Below are 26269 nucleotides of genomic sequence, written 5' to 3'. Positions count from 1 at the left end.
TATATATATATAAAAGTTAGTTCTATGCCCAGCATGGGGCTTGAACTCACAATCCTGAGATCAAGAGTCGCATCCTCTACCAGCTGAACCAGCCAGGTGCCCCTGATTTTATTTTTTAAAAAACAATGTTTGTTTTGTAAAAAGTTAAAATATTTTTATTTTGAGAGGAAAACATAACCTTACGTGCTGACTCAGATCATCTTTAATGATGTGTTCAGTTTGAAATTCCACGACGGGTATGTCAATGAGTAAGCACACGCTGGGGGCGCACCCTGTTCCCCGGACACACGCCTCTGCTCCCACTTGCTGGGAGGCCCGCACAAGTGGGTATGGTCTCATTTCCAGAACTGCATTCTGATAGCTTCTGTCTCACAGAAGAGCAGCTTGCTATCAGTTCAGTTTTGCTTACCTGGACAGGTGGCTCAATCATTATCCAGGCTGGAAGCATCAGACTGGGATTGAGAGGCTGGGTTCCCACTCGGAAGTATACTCCGCCCCTAGAGTCACAGGCCCAGATGTGCTGATTTCCACACGCCAAGCTCGTCAGTTTTATAGCTCCTGTAGACAAATAAAGGAAAAGTCCGCACACTAATTACTTTTGTAAGATGACGGACCCTTCATTTAATCTGTGGACTTTGATTCTATCCTTCAAAGAAAGAGGGTGAGGCTGCACTTGCTGTTGACCCTGTCGTCTGAGGGCAGCCCAGCTCAGGGGAGCTATCGAGGCCTCCGGCTGCCCCGCTACCTGCCAAGCGCCATACGGCGGCTCTCCTGCCCCATGGACGATGCCGTCAGGATGCTGTCAGCACAGGGCCCTGAGCCATCAAGCACAGGGTTAATATGTGTGTGGGCCTCTCGTTAGCTTCACCATGTATGCACATACCACCAGCAAATTCTGCATCTGGGGAGAGGGAACTGCTCTTTATCAGGAATCCTGAGCCTGACGAGAATTCATATGAAGTAGCTAAGTCGCCTAGAACCTTCATGTTTCTGTTCACATTGCTCCTGGTTAACTGAACCAATTTTAAGAGAAAAGGAAATTGGAAGAGGCTTTAAAGAGAAATTATGCTTAACAGTCTACCTGGCTGAAGAACAGCCACCAGTGACTAAGCAGCTGCTGTGGGACAGGGTGTGGCTCATCTGACAGCCTCACTTTGAGCCCTGCAACAGTGACGTGCGGTGACTATCACCTCAGCTCACACGCGAGGTCATCCGGACTCGGACACAAAGAGACATGTCCAAAGTCCCAGGGCGAGGATGTGGCTGAGCCAGGAGGCAAAGGTCTGACCCCCGGCCAGCCCGACTCCTCTGCACCAGCTCTCTGCCCTCTGGGACACCAGTGAATGCACAGATTGGATGTTCAGTTCAGTTTTGAACAAACCCAGGGAACCCACATCCTGTCAAGTTACAGAACATTTTCATCACCCCGGAAAGTTCCCTTGGGCCCCTTCGAGTCAATTCCCTTGGTTCCAAGGCACCCACTCTTCTGATCTCTATCACCATGGGTTAGTTTAGTCTGGCCTAGAGGCCCACATAAACAATCACAGGTACGCCCTCTCTGGGCTGTGGCTTCTGTCACTCCAATGGAACATGTGCAGGATTTGTCCCCAGTGTCGCTTCATGTTGTGAGCATTATCCCACTGCATGCCAATACCGCCGTTGACTCAGCCACCTGGCGATGGGCATCTGGGCTATGTCCACTCCCTGCTATAAGGAGTAAAGCTGCTGCAGTCATTCTTGTACAAGACTTTTTTGTAAGCATGTGTTGTTTTTCTCAAATGGTACCTAGGAGTGGAAGTGCAGGGCCACGGGGTGGGTGGACACCTGCCATTCCGCACACCCACCAGCTGTGCATGCTGCTGCCCACACCCTCACCAGCACCTGGTCTTGGCACCTTTTCCATGTCAGCCATTCTAGTAGGTGTAAAAAGGTATCTTGTCATGGTTTTAACTTGCATTTCCCTGATAACTAATGATGCTGATTATCTTTAAATGTGCCTATGGGGCGTAACGTGCTTATAGGGTATATCTTCTTTTGTGAAATGCCTATTCCAGTCTTTTGCCCATTTTTCAAGTTGAATGGTCTTTTGATGACTGAGTGAGAGGATTTCTTTGTATATACTGAATACGAGTCTTTTGTCAGACATACACTTTGTGCCTCTTTTCTCCCAGTCTGCAGACTTGCCTTTTCATTTTCTTGAGTGTGTTTTTTGCTGAGTTTGTAATTGTGATGGGTCATTCTGACTTTAAAGCAGGGGGAGAAGGTGGTGCAACTACGTCCCGTGGCCATGTTCCTGTCGGCCAGCTCACAGTTGTCACTGGGAGTGGACAGCAGCCCAGGGATCTGCGCTGAAGCCCAGGCATGGATCCTGCTAAGTGGAAATCTCGTCAGGTGCCTTCAGTTAGGACACCAGCTGAAAAGTATTCACTGATCACTACAAAAACAATTCTCGGTATTCCTTTGTGCATATACTGAAGTTAACTGTAGTTTTTCCTTCCTTACTCTTTTATAGAATATCTTACCAGGGAGTCTGAATGGACTTCTGAGAGCTCTAACAGTCCACAGTGAAAGATTGGTGCCAATCAAAATCCAGTACCTTCAGCAGTAAACTACAGACATAGCTGAGAAACAAATGCAAATTTTTAAGTGTTAAATGAAAATTAATTTTATGCTGGAGTCTTCAATCTGCCCTACTAGGAACTCTAGGCAAGAGCTGATGGTGAGAACAGTTACATGGTGACTAAGACACACCGGGCCAGCAGCTCCGTTAGCAGTGACTTACACCACAGCCACCAGAACACGCAGTTCATCTCATAGGAATATTCTTTCAGGACAAAAGTAAAGGCAGCTAGAATATACATGTCAGTGTAGACAATAGCATATTCTGAACTGAAGAGACAGGTCAAAGAAGAAAACATTTAACTGAAGGCTGCAGTTTCCCAACCCACAGAGGGCTCCCCAGGCTGCCTGAATACAGACAGTTCATGAGACTGTTCTGTCGAGATGCTCAGGACAGGGGAAGAGACCCCTGCCCTCCCCGAACACTCCATGCTGCCCTGCGGTCCCTGCGAGTTAGGCAGGCCCTGTCGCTAGTCTGGATGATGGGCTATGGGCAAAAGCAACCTGCCACTCTTGAACTGAAGTGCAGGAGACCTGGCAAGGGGCCTTGCCGCTGTCCCCTGCTGTGGTGACCAACACACTGAAGCCACAGAGCACAGCAGCAGGACCAGCAAGCTGCCCCCCAAGGGACACAATCCCAAGAGACTGTGGCAGCAAGGAAGCAACATTATGTTAAGTCGCTGATTATTTCGGGACCGTTACTACGTTACCAGCCTGATGAACACAGGCACACTACAATTTTCTTGCCTTTCCCTGTTGTTTTTTCTATTAAAAAAAAAGTTTTAATTACTTTATTCAACATAGGAGACATTTTCCCTTTAGGATTACTTTTCAACATATATTTTAGGACAAAAAGTAACATTTATTTGGTGTTTTACTATTTATAAAACACTGTTCTGCATAAATTACTGCCTAATATAATCCTATTTGTTACCTAAAGGCAAAAACTGACACTAAATATTTCCTCATTAAATGCTGTGACCAGATAAATTAAATTACAAATTGCATTAGTTTGCTAAACATTCCAATGTCTGACAGAATGGATATTTATGTATACTGGGAAATGCCTATTCCAGTCTTTTGCCCATTTTTCAAGTTGAATGGTCTTTTGCTGTTATCAGCAACTTAAATATCTGCAAAATGATGCAAATTTTCTTCCCAAAACTAGGACTGTAATAGATCACAAAATTCCATATTCAGTCTCTAAAGCTGGGCTCAGTAGCCAGACATTTAAGAGTTCTCTTAATCTCAAAGCAGCAACTGATTCGGTAATTTGAATGCGGGCAGAAAAGAGTAACATTAGGTCTTATGAAAGAAATGAAAGGTAGAAATCACACTCATGACTTGATACTGTGCAAAAGTCATCCTTGAAACTGAAATTATTTTTTTAAAGATTTTATTAATTTATTTGAGAGAGAGAGAGAGAGAGAGAATGAGCGGTGGGAGGGGCAGAGAGAGAGAGAGAGAAGCACACTCCCCAATGAGCAGGAAGCTGATATGGCACTTGATCCCTGGTCCTGGAGATCACGATCTGAGCTGAAGGCAGACACTTAACCAACTGAGCCACACAGGTGCCCCAAAACTGAAATTTCTGCTTGCAGTGCAAAAAAAGCTAATGACATTCCGACTTTATAAGAACCTGGCATGGCCAGCATGACGTGGGCCACACCCCACTGTCAGTACCAGGAAGACGGGCTTTCATGTTTTCATGGTTGGGATGTCAGGATGCTTGTCAAGAAGAGGCCAGGACTGCAGAGAACGGCACAGATAAATCACATCCCTGAACAAGACGGTGGCAACTGGGAGGTGGATTAGACAATTAGAGCTCCTGAACCTGCCTGTTAGGCAGTTTTATTAGTCATTGTCAGTATTAAGGTCAAAGACAGGATCAAAACTCGTATCCCAGTGGCACCTGGGTGGCTCAGTCAATTAAGCATGTGCCTCTGGCTCAGGTCATGATCTCAGGGTCCTGGGATCGAGTCCCGCACTGGGCTCCTTGCTCAGTGGGGAGCCTGCTTCTCCCTCTGCCTGCTTCTCGCCTGCCTGCTGCTCCCCCTGCTTGTGCTCTCTCTCTGACAAATAAATAAACAAAACCCTTAAACAAAACAAAACAAAACAAAAAACCTCGTATCCCAAATTACTTAGAAATGGGAGTTACCCATAATAATCGTTTTTCCTGCCAGTCTACTTTCCCACTGGGCATGGATGTGGCCCCTCTCTGTGTGCAAACACTGCATGGGGTCAGCCTGAAAGGGCCGCTGGAAGACAGTAGGAGCAGGGCACTCAGAGCACGCGGCGGTGGGGGGGAGTGCCTCGAGGAAATGCAGCCTGAAGGAAGCTGGGGATGGGGTGGGGGACAGTCTCGGCGGCGGAGGCCTGAAGGAAGAAGAGCTGGGGGAGGGACAGGGCAGAGAAGACATTCTAGGCCGCCGCAAGACAAGCGTGCACTGTACACAAAGGGCCTGGCACAGGCAATGGCTGGGGGCAGCGGTCCTACGGCTCGGGCCCGTGCAAGGCAGGCTGGGCCAGGCTGCGATGGCCCTGGGGGCCACCCTGGAGTTGGCACACTGGGGTGCTCTCTCAGGCAGAGGGTTCACCCCCGAGGCTGTCTTAGGAAGACAGCTCTGGCACCCGTGGGGGAGGTGGGCACACTACCGCTGTGGTGAGAGGGGAGCAAGGATAACAGCCTCAGAGACCCCCTGGGGTAGGTGGAAGAGACAAGGCTGATGCACTGGCCACAAACAGCCACAGGGGATTCTGCCCTTTCCAGAAGAGTTTAGTGGGAGAAGAAGAGTGAAATCAGGAAAGAGTGCATTTGGGAAAGAGAAGTTTCATACTGAACAAAATCCTCACATGCAGAGTCATAGTCCTGAGAGGGCCGTGCTTCCTTTCATTGCTGCCAGCACACACCATGGCCAACTTTTCAAAGAACAACAAAGCATCCCAGTTAATCCCAGGTAAGTAATTCAAGGCAGCATGAATGCAACCTCGATACTCACTTTCTCTTCACTGCTATTCGACGCCTGCTGCCTTATGACGACCTGCCACGGACGCTCCCACGTGGGGCTCCGGGCAGGGCCACCCAGCTGAACTTAAATTCTTCATCCCCTCATTTAGATAATAATTTAAAAAGCCACTTGATTCACCTGTTTGTCCCACAAGCTACAAAGACCACCCTGGAGAGAGCCCAGCAACATGACACCTGGTGGTCCCTGCCTGCCTTTCACCGCCCCCCACCCTGGCACAGTGGGAGGCGGGCACCTTTCCCACTTCCCCCCATCCACCTCCTCTGCCCAACACAGACCCTACAGCTCAGGATGCACTGCGCTCTGCTACGTTTAGAAAATGGTAGAAGGATTTTTTTTTTTTAAAAGATTTATTTATTTGACACAGAAAGAAAGAGAGCCAGCGAGAGAGGGAACACAAGCAGGGGGAGTGGGAGAGGAAGAAGCAGACTCCCAGCAGAGCGGGGAGCCCACTGCGGGGCTATCACGCCCCAAGCCGAAGGCAGACACTTAACGACTGAGCCACCCAGGTGCCCTGGTAAAAGGATTCTTAAACCATCATTTCAATGTCTGCTAGCAAACCAGATAAACAAAATCTAGAGCTCAGACTAAGAAAGGCCTTGCTTCCCACAATCACCCCACCAGGCACACGGTCAGACAGACCCCACCAGCCTGGGGAGGGACGCAGCTGATGTTGGCTCGACAGGGACCCCGCGCAGGACATCTGCCCAAGAAGCTCATGCTGACCCCGGATGTGTCCTTGCATCATCTCTCCACAGTGGGGACTGCTGTTCCCATGAGGAAGGTGAGAAGTTGAGGTTTAAATAAGGGAACCCAGCAGCTCGCCCAGGATCCTGGAGCCTGCCCAGGATCGGGTCTCTTAAACTGAGCCTTCGTCCCGCCAAAGCTGTGTTTCTCCCCTGGAAAGAATGGCCACCACCCCCAGTGAAGCCCAAATGGGCATCTCAGAGACCTGCACTAGTCTAGCCAGCTAGCCAGTGCCGGGAGGACCGGGCTGACCTGTAAGGGAGACGTGAGCTGGAGGCCCAGTGGCTGCAGGCCCTGGCAGAGCTGGCCCCGGCACCGTGCAGCCTGGCATAACGCCATCTGCTCTGCACCCACTGCGGTGCAATGGTGTCCTCTGAGGGACATGGAGGGGGTGCTGCAGGGAAACAGCTCTGCCTCTCACCCACACTGTGCCGAAGAGCAAGGGCTCCCAAAGGCCTCGAGATTCAGTGGTGGGAGGGCACGAACTGCGCCCTGGCCTTCTGACCTCCAGAAGGAACTGGCAGCATCTCCCTAACTGGTCTGGTTGGGGCTGCTAGAGAAAGGCCAGGCCACTAGATATCTGGATGGTGGCAAGGTGTCCCAGGGCAGGCAGGAGGGTCCCCCATTACCAGCACTCAGGGCCAAGAGCAGCCACAGCTTTGGTCGGTCATGGTCAATAATGGTGACTGGTAAATACTCTCAAAAGCTGGAAGGTGACAGCCCCAGTGCTGGGATTAGGTTCAAAAGACAGTGTATGAGACCAGAAGTATAAGTCATCAAAATGACCCTGGAAAATTCCTATTTTTAGTATATGTGCTGCTGAACTGAGCACAACTCTGGACTATTCCCAGCTTTGGAACAGTTTGCTTCTTCAGTTGAGAGCCAACCTCCCCCTTATTTAAGCCGGATTGTATCTGGGGGCTTGCTGGACAAAAGAACAATGATCTTTCTATACAGCACCTTACAGGAACCACATGATCTGAGAGCAGCTGAAGCCCAGCCTGCTTCGTGGGATGGGCAGAGGCCCCTGGCAGCCAGAGACGTGGCCAGAGGCCATGGCGAGGCATGTGTATACGTGTGTACATACACACATACACATGCATACACACACATATATATGTATACATATATATATATTTTTAAAGATTTCATTTATTTATTTGAAAGAAAGAGAGCCCATGTGTGAGAGACAGAGCACAAACAGGGAGAGGGGCAGAGGGAGAAGCAGGCTCCCCATTGAGCAGGGAGCCCAACGCAGGGCTGATCCCAGGACCATGAGATCATGACCTAAGCTGAAGGCAGACACTTAAGGTGGCCCTGTATATGTATATATTTAAACTCTAAGCCCAACGTGGAGCTCAAATTTATAAGTCAGAGATTAAGAGTCACATGCTCTACTGACTGAGCCAGCCAGGCGCCTCTCCCCTTTTTCTCTAATGAGTACATGTGGTTGAATTCTGAAATACTAAATGCTTATACAATTCAATTTTACCACCTACCAAACGAAAAACACTGGTTGTCCATTTACCAAATTGGGAAACCGCATGGCAGGGGCGTGTTCCTAAGGCTCATGTGGACCTTCTGGAGTCGCCTGGAGCAGCCTCAGCCTTCAGACAAGTCTCTGCTGTCAGACCAGCCACACATAAGCTGCCAGTCGATCGAGAACTTGCCTGGAGAGTAACCTAAGGTTGTGGGCTCCCTCTAGTATCTTGTTTCTTGGAATACAAATGACTTATTTATGAACGGCATCATGCTCCTTGGCCGGCTCTGTAACCTTTGAGGGGAGACTCAGAAGAGCCGCCGTCAGGAGATGCCCATCATCTCCTCAGCCTGCTCGCGTCAGAATAGACACTCTCTCGCTGGGCACTGTCCTAGCGGCGGAGGGCAGGGGACAGGTTCTGAGGCTGACACAGGACACAGCTGTGCTTCCAGACTTAAAGGGCACAAAGCAACGCGCCATACGGAGTCGGACTGGCAGAGGCAGCTGCATCAAGCAGTTCTAGCGGCAACTTCCTCTGAGCCTACACCCCTCCCGGGTTCCGCAAGCCCTCCCAGCTGCACGCTGGGGAAGGAAAGCTCCCGACAAAACAGAGGCCCATTTCACCTGCAAGAGTGAAATCCAGCAACCTACACAATATCCTATAAGCATTCATGCGATGTGGACACGGGGCCATACCTAGCTGGGAGAGGTCCAGCCGCGTCCAGTGCATGCCTGTGGGGCAGCTCTTGGACAGCGTCCTGATGAACACCTGGCCGAGGCTGTCCAGCGCCCACAGAGCATCGTGACAGGCGGCGTAGGCCCTCATGTCGGCGTCGGGAGGCAGCTGCACCGTGGAGGGGCGGGCCTGAGCATTCCGGGCGCTGACGCTGCACAGGTCCTTGCTGCTCTGGCACAGCCACAGGGAGCTGCCTGTGGAAAAGGTTCGTGTTTGTCACTGACCAGTTGCATGAGGCAGCCCGGGCCCGTGGGCAGTTGACGCCTGGTGGCAGGCGCCGCTGCTCCTGGCTCCCAGGGCACTACCGTGCAAGAGGGCTCGATGGACCTGGAGTCAGAAGTCAGAGGCGCACCCAATGTGCAGCCCGTGAAGACACAGGCCTGAGATGTTCTAAAGGGAGGCGTGAATGCTGGGCTTATGAGACTTGCTGAAGGCACAGTGTTAGCTCAGCGGCTCTGACCTTGGACGTTTCGTAAGGGCTGGGGAATCTCTGACTTGGTGTGACTGGTGTGTTGGAGGGAGTGAGGTCTGCAATTGCTCAGAAGGATGGAGCCACAGTTCCCCTGTTCTGGTCTGGGGTGGGGGATGTGGGTGGGCAGGACGGCGGGGAGGCTTGGAAAGCTGGAAAGCTGGAAAGCTGGAAAGCTTGGAAAGCTGGAAAGCCTCCTCGCCCCACCCTCTCCTCAAAATCCACCCTCGCCTCCTCTCCACCATTTTTATATAGTCCTTTAGACTTAACAGATTGAGTTTAAAATACAGATAACCTCTGAGAAACTTCAAGGTTCCATCATAATATATATTATCTAAAACTTGTGGCCAGATAGGTTTTAGAATTCACAACTTTTAGGATTTTGAAAACCTAAGGTCATGGGTATGCCACATATTTAAGTAACAGCCTCAGGGAGCCAAGTAGCAATGAAACGCAGTAACATTCCTGCCACAAAATGTGGGCAAACTCATAATCGATGCATAAGTAAGCAGACCCATCGGCTCGGGCCAGGTTTTCTGCCAAATGACTTTGTACCAATCTCAGGATATGATCTCTAGTTTTCAGAACTTATGGATTTCAGAATTATGGTCAGAATGATCAGGTGAGTAAACATTTTCCCGTACTGACAAGTTAGCCAAATTCTGGTGGGACTAATTGCTTGAACTAACTAGCTGCTTTCTCTGAACCACAGGCTTCATGGTATCTTCTCATTCGACCCTCAGGCAATCCTAGGAGGAGCCTTTGGCCACGTCCCAGAGGGGTCACCTGACTACCCAGGCTCCCCGCTCACTGGTAACGGCGCCCCCTCTCCTGGCTCCAAACCCCATGCTCCAGGAGGGGAGGGGAGCTCTGACCCGAGTCAACAGGAGGTCTGCCCCTGTAGAGAAGACCTGTCCTAATGGGGCACCACGGTGGGATTTAGACTAGCCAGAAGCTGTAAACCAGATTGAAAGAGGTTGCTGGAAGGTGACAGAAGACTTCACAAGGGGAAATGGGAAGGCAGCCCAAGAAGGCTGGTGCCTACTGACTGCAGTGCAATGGCCCCATGACACATCACTGGAAGTCTCCGGCTGCCGGCCCTAGTGGGACACTGTATGTTCCTCTCCTTCGGAATGATGCCCTGCCTTTAGATTCAGTCAATGTCCCCATACCAGGGCCTTCTCTCCTGCTCAGGCCTATCCAGCTTCGGGGCCTTGGCTCAGCCAACAAGGGCTGCTTGCCTGAGAAGCCACTGCATTGTCTCTGAGGCCCTGTTTCTGAGGTCCATATAGCCACACCCCATCCCAACTAGGTCATGGTCAGACCATGGTTTTCACTTTTCAACTGCCAACCCATGTGCTATATTTCTCAACCAACCTTCCTTTGTGGGAGCAGTGGAAGCCAGCACAAAGGCCCACTTTGTTGCAGAAGCTGTCCCACGGGGAACAACATTATTCCAGTAAGTGCCTAGAAGGAACCAACAGGAAGTGTGTTAAAGAAAGAAGAGAACACACACACGCTCCAGAGCATTAGTTCTAGACTCTAACCGGTCTTCAAAACCTCCACACCCAATTCTGGAGTGCCCTTAAATTAGGAGATCTGCACCAGCCAATGCTATGAGGCCAAGTCCCTTGTTTTTCCCTCTAGGCTGACAAGCAGAGCCACAGTCTTGCCCAGGGTTGCGGGGCGGGGCGGGGTGGTGGTCATGGAGAGGGAGGCAAGCTGGAGAAAATTCACAAAGCAGGGCTTCACTCACAGAAACGAAGCCCTCATGGGCACAAGTGGATTTATACCACCAGTCACAGATCTCGCCAGAGCCTTGCGTTCTCCACAAAGCAGGAACTTTTCCTCCAGGAAATGGACTATCCCTCTTACTAAACTCTTTACGTTTGGGTGGATCTTTTCATTTAAATGTGAAATTATGAACATAAAAATGAGCTCCATCTGCCCTTCCCATATCATCACAGATTCCCAGTAGAAACTGATCACACACCAGCCAAACGCTGGTATCCAAGTTGTAGGAATGACAGATTAAAAAAAAGGAAACTGATACAAAGCGTAAAGAATGCCTCCGTGACAAACACTTCACACACTGGCACCAAATTATCTTCCGCAGTTGAGATCTTAAAGTTTTTCTTTCAGTGCTAGCTTTGAAGTGAAGCTGCCAATCGAGTCAATGTGAAAAGAAAAGTAATTCACCCACCGATGAGATTTCCTTTAGCGACATGGAATTCATTCTTGCCCGAGGAGATCCAGACGCCACTGTTGTTGACCCCGAGAAGGCTCGGCTGGCACTGAAGCTGCTGAGACCAAAACGCCATGCGCAGTTTATCAGCCACCTTTTCCACGGGTGCTTGGGCTGCCGTGGCCACTGAGTGTGTGGCATGGATTATGGTCTGGAATAAGCTGCACTGATCGAACACCACGTAGTCGGTGATGCTCACCTGGAGGGCAAGACGGAAAGACACCCTTCTCTCAGTGCAGTTATGAGCTCCTTCTGTATGCGTACGGACTGAGAGCAGAGGTTTGGGCCATAACCGGCAAATACGCAGCACACGTGCATTTGTTAAGGACCAGAAAAGTCTGGCAGGACACTACCAAACCACTAACTGTAATTACTTCTGAGGGCCAGATTTAGAGGGATGGAAGAAAATGTTCACCTTTCTTTTTATACATTTTTATATAATACGGGTCGGTCCTAAAGGCAGGTATTACTTTTGTGATTACCCATGATCCCCCCTCAAACTCGTGAAGCCTTTTATTCTAATCAGTGAGAAAGGGTCATTTTGCTTTTAAATTTAGGTATTTCCAACAGATAACAGTGTGCAATCCTTAGAATCATAATATGGGATAAAAAGGTATTATAAGTAAGGTGATAGAAGTACTTTATGATCTAAACCAGGACTGTCGATAATTATGCCAGTTCAACAGCACAAATCGGGACCATCCTGGATACCAAGGGCACAGTGTGGCTCAGGTGTGCAAACCGCTTCTCTAACATTCCTGAAAGACATTTCTTCAGGGCAACTCTAAGGAGAACCTCTCTCTTGTTGGGCAGCTCCGCTTGTTAGAAAGTTCTTTTTAAGATGGTCAAAGTCTGACTCCATGTGACTTACAAATACCTCTGCCCTGCTGGGTTCAATTACAGAGAATGTTGCTCTCCGACTCCTAGGATAGCCCTGTGCAGGCCGCATTCCCAGGTCACGCACATTGAAATGCTGCGTGAAAGGGATATCACTTATCACAGAGAATTTAATTCTAATAAACAAAACAAACAAAAAGGAAATTATTATAAAAATCAGTGCTTGATTAAGTGTACAAATCTGCCCTTTTTCATCTGTGAAAGGACTCACACTAACTGTAAGCCACTGTCCTAACTGAAGTTGAATTGCTTTATCACGTCTGGACCCCGTGGCCCCCTTTCCTGCTATCAGTGAGCGCTCCACCAGCATGGCCGCGTGGTCTCATCACAGGCCACAGAACGCCGGCCCCGGGAGCTCTGGGCCTCCTCGGGAGAGTTCACATGCCAAGGCCACACGGAAAGTCTGCGACAGACTGTCTTAGCACCCAACACTTGCAGATAAGCAGGAGGCAAATTAAAAAAAAAATAAAGGTTTAGCAGCCAAACATAAAGCTGGCTCTGGTGCTACAGAGAAATCAGTCTTACAGTAATTAAAATAACTCTGCTTCCAACGACCTCAAAGATGATACTGTCAAATTAAATTTCTCTAATGTTCTGAATATGATGATAAAATGGTATCTAATTTTCTTTAGGCTACTTAAAAATGGAATGTGGTACATATATACATGTAAGGGTGTGTGTGTTCAGGTGTGTAAAACCATGTAATATACTTACCAGCACGGAGAAGGTATTTTAAAATCACTTGAACAACTTGCCATAGTATCAGACATATCAGAGACCTATGTACACATATACTTACTCATCAAAGAGCAAACACAACTTCTTTTTCCACATTCTCATCTGACAGACCCAAGGGCAGCTAATGAACGACCTGCCCTCAGCGCAGCAGGTCTGAGGCAACGACACGGCCTGAGCCAGTGGAGACAAACACTGAGGAGACGCTGCCTAGTTTCCAGCCGCTGAGGGTCAGAACCACCTCACTGGCCGCCGCGGGAGGCTGGGGGGAGCAACGGCTACACCAAACGGTACCAAAGAGGGGAAGGAACAACTCCTTGAAAAACACATTCTAGGCCACCCCGGCTGGGACCAAGTCACGAAAAGTGAGCTTGCATACACCCTCCTATTACACAGAATGTTTCCTTTTCTGGGAGCGTGTGGGAACATTCTCCTTTCTTTGTTGAAATGCCACTTGTTAAGAGGCCTTTGGAACAAGCGGGGAGAGGTGAATTTTAATTGTAGGCTGGGTCTCCAAACCTGTTGTCTAGCTCTTCTCAGCCCATGTGTTCAGAATTAAACATCATTATTACCTAGGTCTTCAAAAGGGTATCACCGGGCTTATTTAGCATATAAGGATAAATTTCTACATAACACCAACACAAAAAAAAGAAATAATAAACAGAGCCCATACATTTAAGCAAAGAGAGTTTTACAAGTTACTTCCTACAGTGAAAAGCCCTGGATATTTCTAATGTGCTCAAATACAGCAAAAAGTCTAACTCGTTGAAGAGTAAAGGTGAATGCTCTTAATTTAATCCAACCTCCCCAGTCTCTTTAAGGAGAAGAGGAGGACTATAAAAGGGGGAGCAGAGCTCCCCACTCAGGGAGACACCCTGGCCAGTGGCCCTGGAGCGGAGCACCTACTTGCCACCAATGGTCGTCATCTCCCTGGGGCTTCTTGGAAACGACACCAGTTCTGAACCACAGGTTCCCTCGGATGTCCAGGGCCCACAGAGTCTGCTGGTCCCCAAGAGTTATACAGACGGGTTCCAAAGCTTGCCTTTCACTGGAAACAGGGAAGAGAACACGGGAGTCAGCGCCCACACTCAAAGCGCCCGGCCTGACTAGGAACACCGGCCTCAAGTGTCTCCCGGGTGGGTTGAGAGCCCACCCACAAGTTCCAAGGAAGGAAGCTCGAGTTTCGAGTTACATTACTGTGCAGTGTATGTTGCTTACATGTGTGGCAGCTTCTGAAAGACATACTGAAAACCCGGCCTGGTGGGGAAAGCCCCCGGGGAGAAAGGAGCCTGCGAGGAAAGTGCGTGGGCACATCAGGCGCCTCCGTTTCCCTGCTCCCTCCTGCACAACTGAGCCAGCGGAGGTGCCCCGCATGTGCCGGGCTGTGTGGGGCAGCAGCAGCTGGGCAGACACTGCCTCTCCGTGGGCAGTGCCCTTCCCCCTCCCACCCCTCTGGTACAGCCCTCGCCGGCTTCGGGGCTCAGCTGGGCCGTGCTCTCCAGGTTTGGACTGGCTACGCTAACTGGCACAGGCTGCTACGAGGCGCCCGCTCTGGGGGAGGGCAGGGCTGGGGGCAGCCACCTTCGCACACCCAGCCCAGCCCTGCTGTGGCTCACAGTAGCTACTCGCTCACATCGACCAGGTTGCTAGGTTCAAACCAAGAAGACTGTAGTTTAATTTTTCTAATTAGCAAAATGATTGGATGGTAATTCTATAATTAAAATTTTGAGTGGTATAAGTAACCAGATAAATTACCATTCAGAGATCAATTACCATTGACAAGGATAATAAAGAAAAATATTTGGCCCTAAACCCTTCAGATTCTACACAGAAACCACCCGACAGCCCTGGGCAGTGCTGAATAGAAACTGTCATGAGAGACCTGTGACCATGTGATGCTTGACGTCACACAAGAGGGCAGCAGCATCTCAAAAAGCTAAGCTCTGACCCAGTGCCCATTCCGCCAGCCAGAGGCAGGCACAGGGCGTCTCCACGGTCGGGCGGCTGCCATTGGCTCCGACAATTCCAGAGAACACTATTACCATGGAGAGGTTCACAGTAGCAGCTCTGCCCAGGAAAGGCTCCCATGGGTGCATTAAGGGGAGTCAAGCTGACAAAGAACCAAGGGTGGGACAAGCAAGATGATGAAGACGTCTCTGCTCCTCCTGCTGATACCTGACGATGTCACATTTCCACTGCTCCCCTTCAGGGCAGAAGCTGCTCACACCCTCCCGGTACAGGAGGGCTCTCTGCTCTGTCAGTGCCCACACCACGCTGTTTCGGGCTGTGACCTGGGACAGTGGGTACGGACAGTCGACTTTTACGGCTCTGGCACAGGGGCGATCCACACTGAGACCTGCCAGGGAGATAGACAGGAAGCCCCAAAGACACACAATCAGGACTTCACACCTCATTTATATTCTGTTGTTTGCTTATTTTTCTTTTTTCTGGGTTATTTTGCCATATTCTTTTGTAATAAGTACTTTGTCTTTTTAAGGTCAACAAAAATTGTTAAGTTGTGCTTAAAATGGTTAAGTTGGGCATATGTCTGAAGTGCTCTCAAATGCTCTTTGAAAACTGAAGGAATAACAATTCAGAATCCGCTGGTGTCCCAAAGTAGCTTAAGATGTTCTGGAAGAAAAAGAAAGCCCAGGGCAGGAGAGCAGCCAGATCTTGAGCCAAGAAGGCCCAGGCCAGGAGCAGCGTATGCTTTACGGCTGTGCCCCTCAGAGCCTTGGGGTGAGCCAAGCTGCCGCAGCTGCGGACACCAGGGCTCTGAGGCCTCCAGCCATCCTCGCACAGCAGCTCCAACAAAGCAGCTGTCCTCTCCTGCTCCTACCTGGTTGGAGGGGTGGTTCCCTAGATGAAAGGCGAGGTCCATCACACAGCAAGGCGATGGAAGGCCAGAGCTCAGAGTCCCTGATGCCCTGTCCAGGGCTCTTTCTCCCACCTCCTTGCAGCCTGTCTGCGGCTTGAAGGCACTCCTGGGGAAGCTGGCAGAACAGATGTTAACTCAAACCCCATACTCTGTGGCATCGGCCTGCAATTAGTTCTCCGTGCTCAAATGTGTTCCCCAACTGCTTACAGAAGCCCGATGGTACCACATCCTTGGTTGTATTCCTCTTCCACAACCAGGGGGAGTCACCTGCGGGGCTTTTTACACTACACATCGTCAGGTCCGGCCTGGAGACCAACACGGTAGGTCTGGTACTGCCAGTTAACGGGGCACCCGTTCCTTAACCCCAGGCCAGAAGCGCTTCGTTTCCTCACCAGGAACAAAACACAAATGCCCCTGGAAACTGGATATGCATCTGCCTTTCCAGAGCTATTCCCACTTAAAGGGAGAGACCAGGGCTGGCACATGGCCCAGGAGCTGGCGAGGCTGACCACCAGGGCTCAAGCAGCGGCTTCTAGGAGATGCTGGCCCTCCCACATGTGAGGAAGAGCCAGATGTGCAAAGACTTTCCATCTCAGAGAACCATCCCTGGCTGACAGCTCATAACAAAGATTAAAACAGTCTCCCCAGGGGTGCCTGGGTGGCACAGCGGTTAAGCGTCTGCCTTCGGCTCGGGGCGTGATCCCGGCATTCTGGGATCGAGCCCCACATCAGGCTCCTCCGCTATGAGCCTGCTTCTTCCTCTCCCACTCCCCCTGCTTGTGTTCCCTCTCTCGCTGGCTGTCTCTATCTCTGTCGAATAAATAAATAAAATCTTTAAAAAAAAAAAAACAGTCTCCCCAGATCAGCAACATTAAATGGTTAGAAGATTGATCTTTACGTAAATCCAATATGGCCTCTTGACAACCTAAAAAGAGCTCCTGCCCCATAGCCTTTCCAGATGCTGATAAATCACATTGCCTTTGGAAACTAATATCCTATTTTGCTGACAGTACATAAACATCCACTCTCATTACAGTTTATTTTTAATACACAAGTCCCACCGAGTCTCCTGCAGCAGCTGAAGGTTCCCCTCAGGACAGTTTATTATGACGAGGTGAACTGCTACTTAGATCAAATAGATTTCTCATTGTTTCTTCCTGACCCACATGTAAATAAGTATACAGAAGCAGGGCTCTGACCTGGCTGAAAAAAATCCAGCCATAATCTAAAGGAAAAAATGATTCTAATGTCAATTCTCTGTTATTCCTTCCCCTTAAGATCTGACATTGCAGCACAAGCGATGGGCAATGGTTAGCCGTAAGGAGAACAAGAATCTGTTTCTGTGTCTCACTGAATAACCCTATTAAATCTTGCCCTAAATTTGTCCAGGGTTGAATGTGAGTCAGTAGAAGGAAACTGCTAATATATTCCAATGGCAAATACTCTCTTTCCAGAAGTATTTTAATTTAAATTGATTTTTACCCCTTATACATTGTGACAGCGCTAAGCGTGTCACTAGCAAAGCGAGGGGCAGTAGGGAGCAGTTACCTGTCTGCAGGTACAGATCTCCATTTGTCCTGATGATCCAGGCTGTGTCATCACTCAGGGCCACAAACACTGCCTGGGGCAGGGCTTCGTACCAGTGCCGCTTCCCCTTGATGGTCACTTTTCCACAAGCAAAAGCTCGGTTAGATTTCTGTTCAATCTTCCAGAGAAGGGCTCCTGGAGAAATAAAAATTCTATTCACCATCCAATAAATATGGACAATTACTTACACAAAAACTTCATTCTAATCGCTATGGGGGAGACAGATTTCTAAAACCTCTCTCCCCCTTTTGCTTCCAACTGGGGAAAGAGCCCACGGCTCTTGGGTTTGGGTCCTTGGTCACCACCCACCAGCTGTAGGTGTCAAGTCACCTCCTGTCTCCATGCCTCACTTCCTCCTCTGTACCTTACAGGGCTGCTAGGGAAACTGGAGGTGAGAACAGACCAGGGACACAATGAGCTGGACAGGTTACAGACACTCCTGACACAGTCAGGAGCAGTGCTGAGGCGGTTACGTCAGTAGGCAAAACTCGTGTCCCACCAGAGGTTGCAAAGTCCTACCTAGAGGGATTCAGAGGGGTCACTTCCGGACCAACTGAGGGATAAGATGCACGGAAAGGAGGCGTTTAAGCTGGGCTGTCCTTTTTTACTCAGAAAGGGACTCTGATAAACAGAGAGAAAGAAGGGGACGGAAGGAGGAGGACATAGATGGAGGGTGTGACACAGACCAGGCAGCCACGTGTAAGAAACCACCAGAGGATTACCAAGAGCACAGCCAGGCTGGACTAGAGGGTCTGACGGCAAGAGCTGAGGTAAGAGGAGAAAAGCGAGATGGATGGCTAAGCCCGAAGCACACCCTGAACACTCTGGGGCTCTGGTGCCCCCCAAAGACATGGGCACTGCAGGACAACTCAGTCAAGAACACTGATCTGGTGGGGACAGAATTCTTACCACATCAACAAGGGCTGGAATGTTTTGCAAACACAAAGTAATCAATAGAATCAGGACAGAACCAAAGTTTCTAAATGGCTGGGGAGATGAACAGTAGTAAATGACAAGAGAAAGAATTAAAATGCACAATTTTATAACACCAGCAATTGAAGTACACTATGATCTCAGCCACTCTCTAAGGAAAAATATTTTTCAAACAAACAAAGAGATGAAACAACCTTGAACAAACTTGTATTTTAAATAGTGACAAAGACCAGGAAGAGTTCAAGGAAATCCATTTGAAACCCAGTAAAATTACAGGGGACGAGTCTGAGGTCACAGAGTACGTTCTATCTGACTTCTACTCCAGTGTCCTAACAATAAGAAGTGACTATGACGCAAACACACATAAATACATCTACTCTACTTACCCACCCCCCAATAGGTGAAGTGGCCAACATTATGACAAAACAGATGAGCAAATGATTCTGGACAGGGAAGGAAGGTACAGGCTGAAAGCCTAGTAGAACCTCATTCAGGAAAGGTCTGCTCCAGTTCACTAAAAATGGCTAGCCTGACCATGGCTTGCAAGAATGAACGCATTTTTCTTTTACACTCGGAGTAGATGATTCAGCCAAAGCATACACATCACTCATTAAAGAATAATTTCTAGAAAGGAACCCAAATAATCTGAACATATCCAACATATCCATGGGTCCATCTTCATTCCTTCAGTTGCTTTAAAGCAATGCTAAGAAACAGGAACACAGAGGCACCTGGGGGGGCTCAGTCAGTTAAGCGTCCAACTTTTGATTTCGGCTCAGGTCATGATCTCAGGGTGGTGAGATTGAGCCCCGTGTTGGGCTCTGTGCTGGGTGTAGAGCCTGCATAAGATCCTCTCTCTCCTCCCTCTGCCCCTCCCCCCATAAAAGAAAGAGGAACACATATTTATAAGGGGTTAATATGTTAATCTTTTTCAAAAAAAATCCCTCAAAATTCAAGCAAATAGTTTGCATAGCTTATAAAAACATGTCCACGTGTTACCATTGCAATTAAAAAAAAAACAGATTCAAACTAAACATCCATTTATTGGATGTTTACTCATTGATGTCAAATGAAGCAAGTCCTGTTCTTTGGAGAAAACCCCCCAAACGCGCAGGTACCGCCCAGTGCGCTGCTGGGATGGCGCTGTGGCAGGGCCCCGGGGCCAGTGACACCGGCAGGAGCAGGGAGCCGGGGAGGCCAACCTGAGGGTGAGACCGCCACCTGCTGGACGGCGTCCTCAAACTTCTGCCAGCGGAGCCCAGCGCCTGGCAGTGCGCTGCAGAACAGGCCACCTTTGTAGTCCAGGCACCAAATGTACTTCTCGGAGACCGCCAAGCTGAGTATGCCGTAGCCGGGGCCAGAGTATCCCATCCAGCTTTCTGCAAACTAACAAGGACAGGGCTTGGTGAGTTGTGCAGCAGAGCACACAGTCACACTGTCGTGCTGTCATCAACAAGGAGAGCATGCAGGGTATCATTCAAGTCGCAGAGCTGAGGATCTCTGAGAAGCCACGCACGGACCTGCTATCTTTGGACCATACTCCGAGACAAGCGTTCTGAAGTGGAAGCTCCTGTCCCCCATTAGGACCCCAGAGCATACCCGGATAACACTCCGTCATGTCAGAACACCCTTCCTAACGTGGTGCTTACATTAAAGGGACCGAGCTACACACAGGTGTACCACACTTCACACAATGTGCGTGCAGATCAATGTTTTGTGCATTGGACCCTGGCAGGTGCACGAGAATGAGCAGTACTACCACCACCTCTGTGTCCTCACCCTTGGGTGTTAAGCATGGTCCCAATCACTGGACACAGGATACATCATGTGGCTGATGGAACTCTGGCCAAGACACTCAGTCTGGCTGAATTTTATAGGCTGATGTTTTGTTGCTACGACTCTTTTTAAAAAATCAAAGCTAAATGAAGTCTTTGCAGTTTAACAGTTTTCTGAAACTGCAGAAGAAATCAATGTGCTTGCACAATCGCCCAAATGTGGAAGTTCGCTGCTTCACAGAGAACAGCACCCGCACCTCTCAATTCAGCCCTGCTTCCCATGATGAGTGCCACCCTCTCCCCCCACCCCGCCAAATGCCACAAAATCTCTTGGCTTTCTAGCTACTGGAAAGGGAGGAGGGGGAAACCATGAAGGGAGGGAGAAGTCCTCTACGCGCCAGGTTCCCTCTCACCTGGGGGAGGGCTCTTCTAAAGTTCTGGCCTAGAATCCCAACAGCCCCCACGAGACATGGTCTGCCTGCCTGGTGGATCCTGGGTGGGCGCCCTCTCAGACTTCCCACAGCCCTGCACTTTGCTCGCCGCCATCGGCAGAGAGTCTTGCTCAACCGAGATGATCGGCAGGCACGTCTGGCTCCTCCTTGAGATTCTGAGATGCCGACTGGCTATCCACACCCCACGGTAGCCAACACTGAACACAGAGCCTGGCAGCCAAAGGCACTCAAGAAAGGATGGGCACAGGCAAGACTGAGTGGATGGTCTAACCTTTTGGCATTTGTCTCAAAACGAGTAAGCAGTTCATTTCACTGCCAAGGCAGGACAGCACAGAGATGAGAGAGGGGTCCCGGGGCCAGCCTTGCCCTTCACTTGCTGTGTGACCTGTGCAAGCCATTTAACTGGGTCCCATTTCCTTCACTGTAAAACGGGGACTGCAACAGCACCTCCTTCGTGGTTTGTTTACTTCTTAGAGAAGCAAACGAGCTGAACTTACAGAGTGCTTAGCATGGTGCCCAGCACGTGGCAAGAGTTGCCCAAACAAAACGTGTCATCAGCACAGAGAGAATCTACTGGTACATTCGGGGAGAGTACACATAAGTTCACACTCATAATCCACACCTCACAACGACTTAGTAGGACAAGTTATAACACCTGGTTACTTTTGAAACCCAATACACTGAATAATAATTACTTGCTAAGAAAAGCAAGCACTTTGAAAAAAACTCTTTTTTAGGTAAAATGACCAAAAATAACCATCCTTAACTACAGGGGTTGGGTGGACCCTTAGGAAACTGGCCATCCCAAACCCACATACCTGATCTGACTTTAGCAGCCCGGTGTCATCTGTGCCAAGCTGGCTCAGGTCCTGCAGGGAGCGACTACCACCGAGCTCTGTCACACTCGTCTCCGAGGAAGAGGAAGGCAACCCGTGGGCATAGATGTCCTCCTCATCACTGGACGTCAACACCTGGTCCCGAGAAGGCTGCTCGAGCCGAGGCTCACGGGTATGAGCTGCCAAGGCAGAGACCAGGGGCGTCAGCCGTCCTCCCACACTCCCCAAGTCACATTCCAAGGCAACCATTTCCTTCAGGCCTGTGTCCCTGTCAGTGACAGTGTGCCAGGGATGCGAGCCCAGGTGGCTGGGGCCCCCCATGTGCGTGAGGAAGCCCTGCTCCTTGCTAGGCTCCTCGGCACTGCCTTCATCAGCTCCGGTCCCTGGCAGCCGCTGCTCAGCATGGGGGGCCCAGCTGAGGCTGGGAGGCACTGGGGTTGAGTCCGGGAAGGGGACTTCAGAAAAGGTGCTTTGGAGGTCATCAGGCTCCCTGTCTCCCGCTTCCTGCGCCTCAGCAGAGCTGTCTTGTTCTTCACAGGGTGACTGTCTGCTATTCAGTCCATCGTCTATGGGACAAGGCTCTTCTCTGAGTTCTGTAACATCACTACCTTCCACAGCTTCCCGCAGCTCCAGGAGTGTAGTCCACACCCCACTGTGTGGCTCGGTATCGTCTGCACGGTTACACCGTGGGACTCCAGGTCTGTCGCCATTCCCTTCATTCAGGACGTCAGGGGCAGGCTCAGGCACCTCCAGGACACTGAATGCTTCAGGGTCAATATTTTCCTGCAGGACACCATTCACCTCACCACTAAGGTTACTCTCCTGGTCAGGAGACTCTGTGCTTGACCGATCCACGAAGCTGCCCAAACTTGAGGTCATGGACAGCAGGTCTGTGTTCAAGGACTGGGGACTGTCACCCAGAAACTCATAGCAGGGCGTCGATTCAAGGGAACTGTGGCAGGTGTTCCTGCTTCCACCTTCTAATTTAAAATAAGAATGTTTAAAATGGGGAATGACTCCACATAAATAGTAAGAGACTAAAAAACACAATTTTGGCTCAAGAAAAAAAAATACATTTTAAATGAAGGATATTTAAGTGGTGAAGAATAAATCTTTCAAGTACAAATTATCCCCATGCAGAGATGTTTTAAATGGATGCGAACATTTGACACACTGATGGGCTCTAGGCCTTGCTCAAGAAATGTTAATGCAGGAAAACAAAGGAACAGATGGATGGCAGACCAGTTGTTTAATATTATTAAAGTGCTTAAAACTCTGTAAGTATGTGTAGCTCAAGAGGCCTGACAGGAACCAAGGAGTAAAACGTTTGACCATTTCTACGTTACATCCCATGTCTGGTAACCTGTCCAACACTAAACGTAAAACGACCCGTATAGACATCAGTGTAAATCTTCTATTTCCGTAACTTTCCATCCAGGCTCATAGCATCTCTGGTCTAATACATGCTATACATGGATACATCAAAATTTTTATTTCAATATTGAGAAGTATAAACCCAGACCCACCCAGCAGGGTAGTAAGTACACAGGTGTATGTTACATTATTTACACCTCACGAGGGTGCTTTCGGTGTGCGTGGTGTTCTTTTTTAACATATAAAATATTTCACAGTAAAATTCCTTGGAGGAAAGAACACACGTGTTTTCTGAGGGCCTTCTCTGCTTCTCACTGAATGGGTAAGGGCTCATTCGGTGAAAGCAGCACTCCCAAAAAGTGTGCAAGAACGCCCCTAAGTAAGCAGGAGTCAGTGCGTGCTCTGCTACGGATAGTACCTGTCTTCTTCTTTCTCTTCTTTTTCACTTTCAGAGGCTTTACGACAAGCTCCTGGTCAAAGTCTTCTGAGCTAATCACACTGAATCTCTGTGAGGCGGGCTGGCTGCCCCTCCCCAGCTCTGGAGCTGCCTGGAGCCCGGAGCCACTGTCGGTGGAGTTGAGCGAGCTGCTCCTGCTCCTTGGCTCGCTGGCCACGGAGCTGGCCACGGAAGAGCCCCGGAGTCTCGTCTCAGAAACTGGCACCCCCGACGGCTTCTCCATACGCTGCCCGGGGGCCTGCTCCGCACATCCTGGCATCTCCAGACCATCTCGCACTGAGTAAGAAGAGTTGGGTGTTAACTCTTTCAGGTTTGCTAACCCTAAATACCCGCCTGCTAAACTCAGAGAGACTGAGTTTAGCAAAACTACAAGAACCACACAAAACATTCCAACAAACGGTTCTGTGCTCCAGGGAGTGCACACACCAAAATCAGGAAAATGGTTCATCATGGCTATTTTCTGTAAATAGCTCAATAGGAAAGGGACACTAAATATATACAGCATTTCTCACAACCATTCACAAATAATTCCTAAAGAAGACAAATGACCTGTTTCTAAGGAAAGGGCTTAGTGATATCCCCTACTTAGACCATACCTTAAATATAAAAGAATTCAAAAGGCACTTGAAAAATATATGTATACCTGTATTTCTTAAAATCTAGGGAGAGAAAGGGAATTTTCCAAGAGAAAAAACCCAGGAGAGAGAAGCAATTTACTGAAGTCAGCGTCCAGTGTGGGCAGAGAGCAGCATGAGGATGTGGCCGTGGAGGGTCAAGTCACATTGCTCTGTGCCCATGACTCAGAGCCAGCAAGTTTCTCACTTTCGTGGACTCGTCCTTCGCAACACAACACCACAAGGTCACCACGGCCACAGTGGTTCCAGCCCTAGTACCCTCTAAACTATGGGCCACTTCAATCCGCTCAGCCATCCTTGCGATACTGAGCGTCCACTATATGCCCGCCACCATTCTGGGACCATCAACCAGACAGATGGGAATTCCTGTCCTCTTGTGAGGGTGGTCGGGGCAGACTACGGGCTGCGGTGTGCACAGCTGGGGACGGACAGGCAGGACTCTGCTCGGAGCGAAGCCTGGCCAGGGAAGCGACTTGTCAAAGATCACACAAGCTGATGGCAGGTCTTGTCTAGAGCTGTCCTGTCCAATACAGCAGCTACTGTCACGTGTAGCTGTTTAAAATCAGAATCAAACACTAAAATTCAGTTGCACTCCCACATTCCAGGTGCTCAGGGGCCACTGTGGACAGTGCAGGTACAGAGCTCTCTCACTGCACAGACAGCAGGGGTCTAGAGCTTACTTCCCTCCTGTAAGCCGCACGGGCCCCGACCCCTCCGTGCACGTGCCAGCTCATGAAACTCAAGACTCAGAGCTTCTTCACTTTCCACAGAAATGATAATCTGGAATGATACTTATCCTGACTTACCCTCTGACTTAAGAAGTAATTCACTCCCTACCCCACCCCTACCCCACCATCTCTTAAGAGACTGTAAAACTGGGGCCAAGATAGCCCTTATGACATTTTCCTCTTTTTTTTTTTTTTAAAGATTTTATTTATTTATTCGACAGAGATAGAGACAGCCAGCTAGAGAGGGAACACAAGCAGGAGGAGTGGGAGAGGAAGAAGCAGGCTCATAGCGGAGGAGCCCGATGTGAGGCTCGATCCCATAAGGCCGGGATCACGCCCTGAGCCGAAGGCAGACGCCCAACCGCTGTGCCACCCAGGCACCCCTCCTCTTTTCAAGTCCTAAATATCTGGCTCATGAGAGACTGTTTGGGGTACTTTCCTACTAACTACACTTTGTATTCTAAAATTACAAGAAGACAAAAGGCTATAGTAATGCTTTGGGGCCCAGGAGATGGCTCCTGGAACTCCTCTTCCTCGCCTTGCTCACAGCTCTAGAAGGCCTTGGCTTTACAACTGGCCCACCCACTTGGGTCCAGGACCTCTACTGCCTCTCCTGCAGTGACTGACACCAGCTCGTGCTGGTGAGAGCAGAAGGAATAGCAAAGATGCCCCCAGGGTCAAGATACCCCAAGCCCATGGCTATGGCAAAAAGTCCACATTTCTGACCAATGTAGCCAGGCAGGAGAAGCAGGAGAAAGGTCGGCTGAAGCAGAAACTGGAAGACAGGGCTGGTGGATCTGGGGCTTGTCACTTACCCCCCAGTCCTCAGTTTTCTAATCTGTACAACAGGGATACCATGGATTAACACTCACTCACTCAGGGCTTCTGTGTCATATGCTACATTGGGCCACAAAGCTGAGCCACAAGATCCTTGCAAGCAAAAAGTTTATTATTTTGTGAGGTAAGGACATGGTAAGTAAATGGCTCCCCAGTCACAACAGCGGTAGGAGAGGCCTCTGGGAACTCAAGTGAAGACAGGGAGAGGCTGACTTAACTAAAGCACTCAGGAAAAGCATCAAAGATACAGAGAGACCTGAAGTGGATCTTAAATAATGAGCAGGGAGAGAGCAGAGGGCAGCAGCCTGACAAAAGCGGCCATGCTGGGGAGCGCCACACACCTAGCACTCAGACCTGCCTGGGGCGCTGGGGTGAGCAGGCGGCGGCAAGAGCCTGGAGAGAGCTGGCAGCAGTGGCAGGGGTGCCCTGCACACCACCTCAGACATGGCGGCGACAGGAGTGCGGTGAGCAAGGAAGGGACAAGGCCGCCCGCAGCCCTGGGAGGAAGGTGGCCTGGCTGGGGAAACGCAGTGGCAGGACCACCCGCCTCACGTTTCCCACAGGCCTGTCATGAGCATCAACCAAGATGCCTGTAAAACTGCTCCATGAACTCCAGAGGCTACACGCGTGCAGGGGCTCTGGGGCCACATGGATGTGCCCGGCGTGCCGCTCACATCCCCCCAGCATTGGTGCCTTTCGTAGCTCACTGCAACTTCCAAAGCCCCAGTCTCCTCACCTATAGAACCAGTACCTTCCATTCAGGGTTATGTTCAGGATTTTATGAGGTCATGACTGTTAAGTGCTTAGCAGTCTCTGGAACACA

General features: G+C 49.7%; 1 protein-coding gene across 3 annotated transcripts in view; it reads right to left on the bottom strand.

Annotated features, from left to right (window-relative positions):
- Positions 1 to 26269, bottom strand: part of TECPR2 (tectonin beta-propeller repeat containing 2) — a 102092-nt gene that overhangs the window by 32916 nt on the left and 42907 nt on the right. For all 3 annotated transcript variants that reach the window (XM_034642730.1, XM_034642732.1, XM_019799281.2), the window contains 10 exons: positions 23208 to 23522; positions 21398 to 22395; positions 19555 to 19738; positions 17381 to 17554; positions 15130 to 15310; positions 13861 to 14002; positions 11281 to 11521; positions 10455 to 10544; positions 8569 to 8802; positions 410 to 558 (listed from right to left, as the gene is read on the bottom strand). In XM_034642730.1, the coding sequence (XP_034498621.1) occupies positions 410 to 558; positions 8569 to 8802; positions 10455 to 10544; positions 11281 to 11521; positions 13861 to 14002; positions 15130 to 15310; positions 17381 to 17554; positions 19555 to 19738; positions 21398 to 22395; positions 23208 to 23522 (2708 nt within the window). The remainder of the gene's footprint in view (positions 1 to 409; positions 559 to 8568; positions 8803 to 10454; positions 10545 to 11280; positions 11522 to 13860; positions 14003 to 15129; positions 15311 to 17380; positions 17555 to 19554; positions 19739 to 21397; positions 22396 to 23207; positions 23523 to 26269) is intronic.

The sequence above is a fragment of the Ailuropoda melanoleuca genome, chromosome 14, assembly GCF_002007445.2.
Source record: "Ailuropoda melanoleuca isolate Jingjing chromosome 14, ASM200744v2, whole genome shotgun sequence".
Taxonomy (NCBI): Eukaryota; Metazoa; Chordata; class Mammalia; order Carnivora; family Ursidae; genus Ailuropoda; species Ailuropoda melanoleuca.
Note: the sequence above shows the minus strand (reverse complement) of the source record. Positions and strands in the feature narration are given on the sequence as shown.